At 41.7% G+C, this 10302-nt stretch overlaps 1 protein-coding gene across 1 annotated transcript; it reads right to left on the bottom strand.

Annotated features, from left to right (window-relative positions):
• Nucleotides 1-527: 527 nt before the first annotated feature.
• LOC124279245 lies at nt 528-2739 on the bottom strand (the record flags this gene model as incomplete). The annotated part of the gene is made up of 3 exons (XM_046715055.1): nt 2473-2739; nt 1636-1673; nt 528-753 (listed from the first exon to the last, which is right to left on the bottom strand). Coding segments are annotated over exons 1-3 (531 nt in total), but the record flags the coding sequence as incomplete, so codon positions are not given.
• Nucleotides 2740-10302: the final 7563 nt, after the last annotated feature.

The raw sequence follows: 10302 nt of genomic DNA on the forward strand, positions 1-10302 counted from the left end.
ATCACAAGACCGAATCCATAACTAAGTGCCTCACTGCACATTGAAATTTCTGACCACTTAGGTTTATGACCCTTTTCTAGAAAAGTCAGTACTTTTCCTAAGTCCTGGTCCTGTTTCTGATTGTCGATTAAGTCCTGTTGACTTGTATCGACCAACTGTAATTGTCAAACTTCCCTAGTTACAGGTGAGTCCTCAGACGTCATACCACACTGTCTGCAAGGAAGGCGAGAAAGGCCATCTGCATTAGCATGTTTGCGTCCTGGTCTATGCTCTATTTCGTATTGGAAAGAAGATAGAGTCTCCAGCCACCTAGCTATTTGTCCGCATGGTTCTTTAAACCGAGTCAACCAGCCAAGTGCCCCATGATCTGTCCTTATCAGGAAGGATTTTCCATACAGATAGGGTTTTAAATGTTTGAAAAAGTGTACTATAGCCAATAACTCCTTCCAGGTGACGCAATAATTTCTTTCTTGTTTTGTCAGTGTTCTACTGGCATAAGCAATTGCCCTTTCAACTCCATCCTGTACCTGACTCAGAACCGCACCTATTGCAAAATCGCTTGCATCTGTGTCGAGGATGAATGGTTTGGTGAAATCAGGATGGGCCAAAATGTCGGCACTGATGAGTTTACTTTTAAGATGTTCAAAAGCGATTGAACATTCCTGAGTCCAATTATATGCTCTGTCTTTCTCGGTCAACTTATGCAGACAAGCTGCAACCTTAGCGAAACCAGAGATGAAGCGACGGTAGTAGCTACACAAACCCAGAAAACTTCTAAGTTCCGATACATTCTTCAGACTTGGACAGTTTTGATTGCTTCTACCTAGGGTCGGTGTGATTTACAATGTGACCTAAGTATTCCACTTCCCTCTTGAGCAAATGTTAGGTTTCAACTTTAACCCGGCTTCCCTAAGTCTATCAAACACTTGCTTCAGGCGACTGAGTGCCTCATCAAAGTTGCCGCCAAACACAATAATGTCATCCAGATAGACCAGACATATTTCCCATTGAAGACCCATGAGTACTGTTTCCATTAGCCTCTCAAAAGTTGATGGTGCATTGGTAAGGCCAAATGGAAGGACTTTGAATTGATACAGTCCTTGACGAGAACAGAAACTAGTGATGGGACGATCATCGGGGTGGACTTCTACCTGCCAGTAGCCGGACGTTATGTCCAGGGTACTGTACCAACTGGAACCAGCTAACGAGTCTAAAGAATCGTCTATTCTCGGAATAGGATAAGCATTGATCACTGAATGATTTTTACCGATCGAAAATCCACACAAAATCTTGTAGTTCCGTCTTTCTTCTTAACTAGCACAATAGGGAAGCCCAAGGACTATTGGAAGGTTCTATGACATCTTTGTCTAACATATCCTGAACATGTTTCTGACTATGGACTGGTAACCTCCTTACTGGCTGTTTAATGGGTTGAGGATTGTCTAGCAAAATTCTATGTCGGACAAGGTTGGTTCTCCCTATGTCCGTTGACAAAGCTGAGAAGATGTCCTGATATTCAGTTATTAAAGTTTTAAGCTTAGAGCTCTGCTCCGGACCTAAGTCTGTAACAGCTTCTTTTGCCATTTCTTCTAAGTATTCAGGTAATTCTGAATTTACTTTCTTCATGTTCCTCACCCGTCCAGGTCTATTGGACTGCACTGCTTGGACATGATCTATTGGAAAACATTCTGCAAAATGAGTTCCCGCATAAATTTTGATATCCTCCTCAGATGGATTGAGCACCCTGACGACTACCTCAGCTTCATTTTTCGGAGGCGCAAGTCAGAGTTCTAGCTACAAATAACCCGCTTTTGGACATAAAAGACTGGCTCCCTTCAATGAGATAGTCTTTGTTTACAGCTTTGGATTGTCAGTGAGAATTTGACCTGGCAGAATCATCTCATGACGTGCAGGGATACTTATTGTTTTCGGACAGGATACACGAAAGCAGAAATCCATCTCTCTCTCGTCTTCACAAGGCAAGATATTTTCCTCAATCTCAAGGGATCCATCTCCCATATTCAGATTACATGCATTCTCTTTCAGAAAGTCCAGTCCAAGTATGTCCTGATTTCCTATTTCAGCCACCGAGAACTCATGTTTACAGGTGTGTTTTCCTAAGCTTATATGGAAAAGTCCTTTTCCCAGAAGGCTCAATGGTTTTCCATCTGCCTGTAATATCCTCTCAGAAGAAGCCTCTAAACTAGGTTTCCTATCTTTGAGAATTTGTGAATAACTTTTCACAGACATTAATGACACAGATGCCCCGGTATCTATCAACATGGAGAACTTTGAACCATTAACGACAACAGGAACACAGATCCCGGAAACATCACGATTATCATTTATTTTACAACTGGGTCCTTCTTTTACAGCCTTACTCCGGCCCGTGAGTGTGGGCTTATTGAACGACCTCCTCTTATTTTGTATTCCCGAGGAATTACCCAGAGTTACTATCTGAGTGAGACTTGCCACTGCCTTAGTCAAGTCAGACACCTGAGACTTTAAATCCTCGTTTCTAGTATCCTCTATCACCCTGGCCAGCTTACGTCCTCCCTGACGTTGAATTTCAGCATGTTGGAAAGCTTCTAACTCAACAGCTAACTGCACAGCCTCATCTAGGGTTCTAGGTCTAGATTGTTGTACTCTTAGTCTCATTTCTGACTCCTGAAGTGCCTCGATAAAGTGATCCTTAGCCAAGATTTCTACAAGTTCTGTACCAGCATCAGGGTACGCCATGCAAGCAAGTCTTCTTATACTTTGTCCCAACTCAGATAAAGTTTCATCTCTGTGTCTAGTTCTACTTTTCAGCTGTACTTTGTACAATTCCGTCTGATTACTTGGAGCAAATCTCTGTCTCAAGGCTTGTACTAGCCTGTGATAATCAACTCTATGAGCAGGAGGTAAGTTCCTAACACCTGTTGAGCAGAACCACGCAGCTGGACAGCAAGGTAAGTAGCTTTGGACTTCATCTTAATGGTTTAATTCAGGTACCATTTCAAAATGGACTTTAAAATCATGAAAGGAGCTCTGTCCATCAAAAGTCATGGGTAAATAGTTGGTTTATCCTGAACAACCCTCCGATCCTGCCATCATTGATATCCTAGAAGTTGGTCGGTCCTCCAGCAGACTATCAATAACTTCTATCAGTGTTGAAATATATCCTTATTTGACCAGCCCGAGTCGCTTACAGTGCCTGCTGTTCCAGGTGTACTTCCTGAAAGGTGTTCGTCCTGTATCCTCTTGCCTTTGAATACGAAATACTGTGGTACAGAACCACCGGACGCAACCTATAGCAGTTTGTAGAACTTGATCTTGATGTTGTGACTGCACTCGATGTAACTACTGATGGTGGGGTATGATTCTCCACAAGTCCCTTTTCATCAACATTATAAATTTGACGAGGGCATGTTTTGCTCTTCTTCTAAGGCCAGAAGGGTTCTCTACCAGTAGTCGTGCATTCAATAGAAAATGTCCCACTAAAAAATGTCATGAAGTGTAGCAAATGGAACAGCAAATGTAGTGGCAGCTTTACTAATTGACATCCCATCCAAAACAGCATTATATTTATAACTATATCAACTCATGGTGATATATTTGTCCCCGCCGCACGTACGTCCCGATTGAAAATGTTACATGTGTATCTAGATATTCTGAAATGCTAAAAATATATTGATAGAAACTATATGCAAACTAAATTGCAATAATCAATACATATCGTTATTTTTTAAAATGACAAAATTTACATTGCATTCAGTATGTAAAATGAAAGTTCAACCGTGATATTAAAAGATTATTTGAAACGCATAAAATCAATAAGAATAAGTAAAATTTAAAGGTTCTAATTTACTTATTTCAAATGTGGTAATTACCAGAAAAAGGTGGTAATTACAATTTTAAAACAGAAAATTCAGAAAACCCATTTTGACCCTCTGGGTTTCGTTACCTCTGGGCTTCGTACAAGAGTCATCCATGTTTGACGGAAGACATTACTTGAAATCACAAGACCCGTGAAGGTCCGGGTTAGACTTTAGTAACGTACACATTTAACATAATAATCAACACTTATACAATATCTACCACAATCTGCTAATATAGCATTGCTAGAAACATGTTTACCTACACCAAGAACATATTTACAGAAATCTGTTAATTAACTGTCGTTCTTGATAACCCCACACTTCTGCACCATAAAGCAAAATTGGCTTCACTTTGGTTTGTACGTTGATGGCACGGAACCTCTTCCTGCACCTATCACCTGGGGCTTCGCAGCGAGACATTTGCCGAAAAGTTTTGGAAAGTTTACATTGTCTAACATGCTGCTCAGTGCAGACACTTTATGTGAAAAGACATCGGTACTGGACTGGTGTAGATTGCCCATTTTGAGTATAAATCCACCTTTGCTTAACGCATTGTCAACAGAAACTGCGTCTCTGAGATACGTGCAAGCGATTGTTTGGTGGGGTGCTCGATTTATGTCCAGGAAATGTAACAATGTCAAATGAGGCATTCTTTATCGTGCATACAGCTCCTCTTCACCCAGAATCTCAAGTTACTTTGTTCTTTCTCTGAAAAGCCGTTCTCTTAAAAACGTGTCATATTCCTTACAAAATAGCACCGTAGACAACATCTTAGTCGATTGTAAGACCTTGCAATTGGTCCGGACCATTTGTAAGTTTAATTTTAGCTTTCAATGATCTTAGCTTACAGTCCTGTGAAAGTGGATGGCAATTGTAGCCGAAGCCTAAAGATCGCCATGTTAAGGACTTACATAATTGTAGTGCTAATATTGTTTTGAGCAAGTGGGCCCTGGTCTTGTTTAAAGATCACCATCCATGAAACTTAAAACATACTGGAAATATAGACAGTGCGCAGTCTTCTTTCTAGCCTTAGGGGCGGTGGGGGTAGCCTAGTGATCAGGCTTCGATTCCAAACATAGGTGCAATGTGTGAAGCCCATTTCTGGTGTCCCCGCCGTGATATTGCTTGAATATATTGCTAAAAGCGGCGTAAAAGCATTCTCACTCATTCTAGCCTTAATAAACTGCCCTCAATTATGTAATATTAGGTTAGAGTTGAGGCTGATCTGTGGGTTGCCCAAATCAGTATGTTAGAATGGGCAACTATAGTTGCCAGCAGCAGAAAATAATAGAAGAATCACATTTCTACTGAAAAACAGACAATAATAAAACAAAGCCAAAGCAGCATGCCCTCTACCAGTGTCTCCTCGTCAGCATGTTGGACCAGATGACTATGGTTGTGGGCATGAATAATGTGATGCGCAGCAATCTAGCTATTCACGAACGTTCGTAGCCCATTCTTAACACATTGGCTACGATCAAAGTTAAGAATTCTTAGGGCTACGAATGTTTCGAGAATAAGGGCCCTGGTCTGCGTGGAAGCCAAGGTAGTTTTGGGTGGCCTTCATTGATCCCAAGTTGTTGATCCTAGCCGAAATCAGATGGCCCTGGGATGTCATGTGGACTTCAGTTGGGTTTCCACCATAGGAAGGAGTTCCTCCCACTTCATCCCTCCCTGACCAGCCACAGACAGGTTGTTTACCCCTCCCTTGAAACAAACTGATGGGTCCTCGCCAAGTAGCTTGATCCTACAAGCAACTACTTTCCGAAAACGTGTCAACCGAAATCTCGAAAGAGCATCAGCAATTTTCATTTGTATTTAGTTTTAAAGATGATGTCATATTTGGGGCGCAACAGGACTAGTTTTCTTACCAAAGCCATCACTCTTAGGGGATCTGCAAGACTGGTTGCTAATAATGTGAACAGCAGCAGTTGTCACAGTTGAAAAGCACCCTTCCTATTTACAATTGACCTACCCCATAGCCTGATTGACAAAACAATAGGAAACAATTCCAACAAATGGGTGATTCTCTGGTCAGGCTTCCCTCCCTCCACTCCTTTGGCCAGGGCTATATATACCTAGTGGCCCTAAAAGTGTGCTCTGAAACCTGCACTGCCTGCTGCATCCGTGAAAGCTACAATGTACTATTGTCATCCCAATGTGATTTCTGAAAGATCGAATTTCCATTATAATTAGAAATAAATTCTGACCAAATAATAAGATCCTCTTTCAGTGTGCATGTTAGCCGAATGCGATGAAAGGCTGATTTTATAGTACTCATTACAGTACCCATAACTTCTTCTTCAGCGACTGTTTTACATGGACGCCACATGTCGGCAGCATAGGAAGGGGTTGACCAATGGGCGAACTCTTGACGTCAGGGGAACCTGAATAACACTAGAACTGGCGGCATGGTTAGATTGGGCGGGAGTACGAAAAGCCTGTGAGGAAGTTGACGTTTGAGGCAAATTCGACTTAATTATATTCAAAATTGCACCAAAATGGGCGAACAATTTATCCGCCGCATTCTTCTGAAGAAGATTGGTATCGGAATTTACATTAGGAACCACATCACTTTGTTTGTGCGCTGGTAGGAGTGACGACTCAACATGAACGCTAGGTACAGTAGACAGGGGGTCTATGAAAAGATTCCGTAATTGTTCTTGAAGCTCTCGTTGTTGTTGAACTAAAGAGCCAGTTGTTTTTCTGAATTTCCCCGTTCCTCACCAACCTGTGGTTTGTTGCAGCTCGTCGCTTGGGAGGCATAACGAGTGGGATCAGATAACTAATGTATTCCAAACAATAACGTGAAGCTTCACTCTTCACTGCTCGAGGTGAGGAGCGAAAATACAATTTTTGCAGGAGACGAAGAGGATAGACTCACTGTGTTAATCTAAAATATCAATGGATGAACAAATGATGACGTGATCAGAAGACACATGACGTCATTGGAAAATAACCGGAAGTGACATAAGCAAAGATAAAAGAGCAGGAAGAACGAAAGGAAGTTCGAATGGTTTCAGTAGTAAAGGCATTGAGTGTATTAGGCACGAAATGAGATTATTTCTGATTACCTACATGGTCACGTGTCTTCTAATTTTCTACTTTTGAATAATTTCACCTCAGAGACAAATTCAGCCTGATCAAAAGGTTGGAGGGTTCTCCAACCAATAAACAGACGACAACATCCGGATCATTTTCTTAACTTTCTTGACGGAAGAGTTCCAAATTGTCTTAAACAGAGCGTGCATTGAGCATACTCAAGCCGAATGCGTTGTACTCAACTGAGTACGCACTGAAAACGTTTTATAACCTTTGAGTACAAAACTCAACTGAGCATGAAATGAGTTGAGCACGAATTTGGTTTAGTGGAAGTCCTTTGGAAGAGACCATGCTCTCTCATCAACCGATACCTACCTGGAAGTGCCTCTGTCATCATGAAGCCATGGCCATAGCACTTACTAAACTGAGGAAATCTGAAACAAACGAGCTTATTTACCAACATCAATATGGTGAAATAAGAAACACTTATGATACCTTCAAATCTGTCATCACAGTTGGATCCAAGGATGATGGCAGTGTTGCTGGTGCTACTGTCATTGGATAACTAACAGTCCCCATGACCGTTGTATGGTGATCTACATTCAGTTATTGACCATCTGTAGCTTGTTATATGTTGTATTCTCTATAGTTTTTATTTACATGCTGGTTTTACATCTGTATTTGATTTTCTAATTGTTTTTAATTGTGTTCGTCAACAGGTTATATACTTCGGTTTCTGTGTCATGAATGTAAAACTTGTTATAGTAACTCACTCACTATACTTGATATTAAGGGTCATACATTACAATTGTATATTTTGGAGAACAGGCTGTACTGGTGTCACACTGAATGTATATATTTAGTTACATGGATGCCATTGGATGATGAGCTTGAATAGTGATAACGATAAAACGTTAAAGGGAAGTGTACATAAAAAAACACATTTATTCTTATGTGAATAAATGTGAACTGTTTTAATTAGTTCATACCAATGTTTGAAAATATACACTCATTTTTCTTACAATGTAAGTATACATGCTAATAATGGTTGTCACCCCTTCAATTTTTTTTATTGGAGAGTGGGGTTGGGGTGGGGGGGGGGTGATAACCATTATTGGCATAAGTATATAACCCTCAAAATATGTGCTGAAATGTTATGCCAATATGAGGCCTTTGTTTGCCGAGCTAAACACGCCAGAGTTACCGCCCTTTGATTATGACGTACTTGGTGCCACATGATTTTAAACTGGTCTCCTGCAAGGTGTTAAAACTTTGTAACCAAGCTTTCTTTTTGAGCAGAAATGGGTGGCCCTGAAAAAGGGGCCGTTGTGATGGTAAGTCATCTTAACAGTGACATATTAGATTGAGCCCTCGGAAAATACATGTTCCTGGACAGATATTGTCGTGCAGTTGTTGTGCCCCTTCCTGATGCCTTCACCACGGTATATGCAAACGTAAAGGCAGCTCCTGGTACCACATCAAACCGATTGGACAATAGGCTTTCAAACAGGTATGACATATTATGTAACGCCATTTTAATGCACATTGCCCTATCACCGCTGGTGGTGGTGTGGCTGGCGGTGTGGTTGGCGCTTTGCTGCCTCTGTTGGTGGTGTGAGTAGCGCTTCTGCTGCTGATACTGATGTATCGGAGGGAGCGGGAGGGGTACCAACTTCCATCTTTATCTCAGTCTTCACTTTCAGTCTTGGGCTGCATCGGAGACAATGTTTTCTTCCGCAGTTTTTCTGGTAGGGTTTTGGCCTCACTACTTCGACTCTTCTTGCGTCCATGATGATACATTGGGATTCTGTCACTTCAAGATTCTTGAGTTTACATAGTCAACAAGTGGATCGAAGACGTGACGCTTCATTGGTTCAATTCCCGTGCGTCTCATTGGTCAAATCGGTCTCAATCTTCTTAAGTCTTAACCCCTTTTTGATGCCGAGTTTTTTCAAGCGCACATTTTCATAAAGTTGGAAAAGTTAACGTTGTGCGAGATTTGAGCTCGCATAGTCCTGCCTTTGCGTACGGCTAATAAATTACACAGACATGTAGAATATTAAATTTTCTATCCGTTGGTATAAATATAAATGCAAATACCCCCTGTTAAAGAAATAGACACTGCTAAATATTGAGATATCCAAAATTTTGTTATGCGTTAAAAAACAGTAAATTTCTCCGCTTTTGATTGTGCACCGATAAAAGCACTGTGCTACGATTTTTAAAATTTGGCATCTTTATGGAAAGTGTGAGCGAAGAAAATAAAGCCTGATATCTAAACGACATAAGCATATATGAAATGGGTTTATTTGCTTGTGCATAACGTTATACGCTCAACATTAAAAATGACTCATAGAGAGGTCTTGAAAGAAAAGGGGCATAACTCCGCTATGCTTAACACTAGGTTAATGTAACTCAGATCACTTGGAGAATTTGTTGTATATATACTAGTCAAAAGAAACTTCACATTCTTCCTTCAGGGCACTATAGAAGAAGAAGAGATGGTAAGATGGTTAAATTGTTATTATTTCATTGCTGAGATCTGTGTGATGTACTCGATACACTGACAGTGCCATAATCAGTTCCATTAGGCTACACCGCCGTTCCAAAACATGGGTATACAGAATGTCAAGTCACAAGAATAAAAAATGCGAAATTTCTCAGTTCAATATCGTGTATGGCCGCCCCGCGCATTCACCACTGCCAAACACCGTCTCCTCATCGACTGCCTGATGCTTGTGAACACGTGGTTGGGGATTCTGCGCCATTGCTCTTGCAAGGCAGCGCCAAGTTCCTGCAAATTTGAGGTTGGTTCCTAAGACCACGAAGCCTTATCACGAAGTGCATCCCAAACATGCTCTATTGGATTAAGGTCAGGGGACCTCGATGGCCAGTCCATGACGTTGATTCCAGCGTTTTGAAGGAAATTTCGTGTCAACATCGCAGTATGCGGCCGAGCATTATCATGCTGGAACTGTAGACCTGGACCATGAGCCGCCATGAAAGGAACGAATTCAGGGGGTGAGCACCTGGTCACGGTAAGCAGCAGCTTTCCACGGATGACCAGAATTCGGGAACGGTTGTTCCCACAGAAAGCACCCCACACCATGCAACTTCCACCCGGAATCTGTCGACTTCCTGTACACAACATTGGGCATACCGTTCACGGCGTCGTCTCCAGACTCTATGCCTGCCGTCCGCGAATCTGAGGGTAAACCTGGATTCATCGCTAAAGACGACATGATTCCAGTCTCTCTGGGTCCATCGGAGGTGACGTTGGTCCCACAGCAGACGTTGACGTTGATGGAACGGCGTCAATATTGGCCCATGATATGGACGTCGAGAATGGAGATTGGCAGCCTGCAACCGATTTCGAATGGTCTGTGAGGACAGTCGACCT

This window comes from Haliotis rubra, unplaced genomic scaffold, assembly GCF_003918875.1.
Source record: "Haliotis rubra isolate DU_JTF1 unplaced genomic scaffold, ASM391887v1 Scf2483, whole genome shotgun sequence".
NCBI classification, from domain to species: domain Eukaryota; kingdom Metazoa; phylum Mollusca; class Gastropoda; order Lepetellida; family Haliotidae; genus Haliotis; species Haliotis rubra.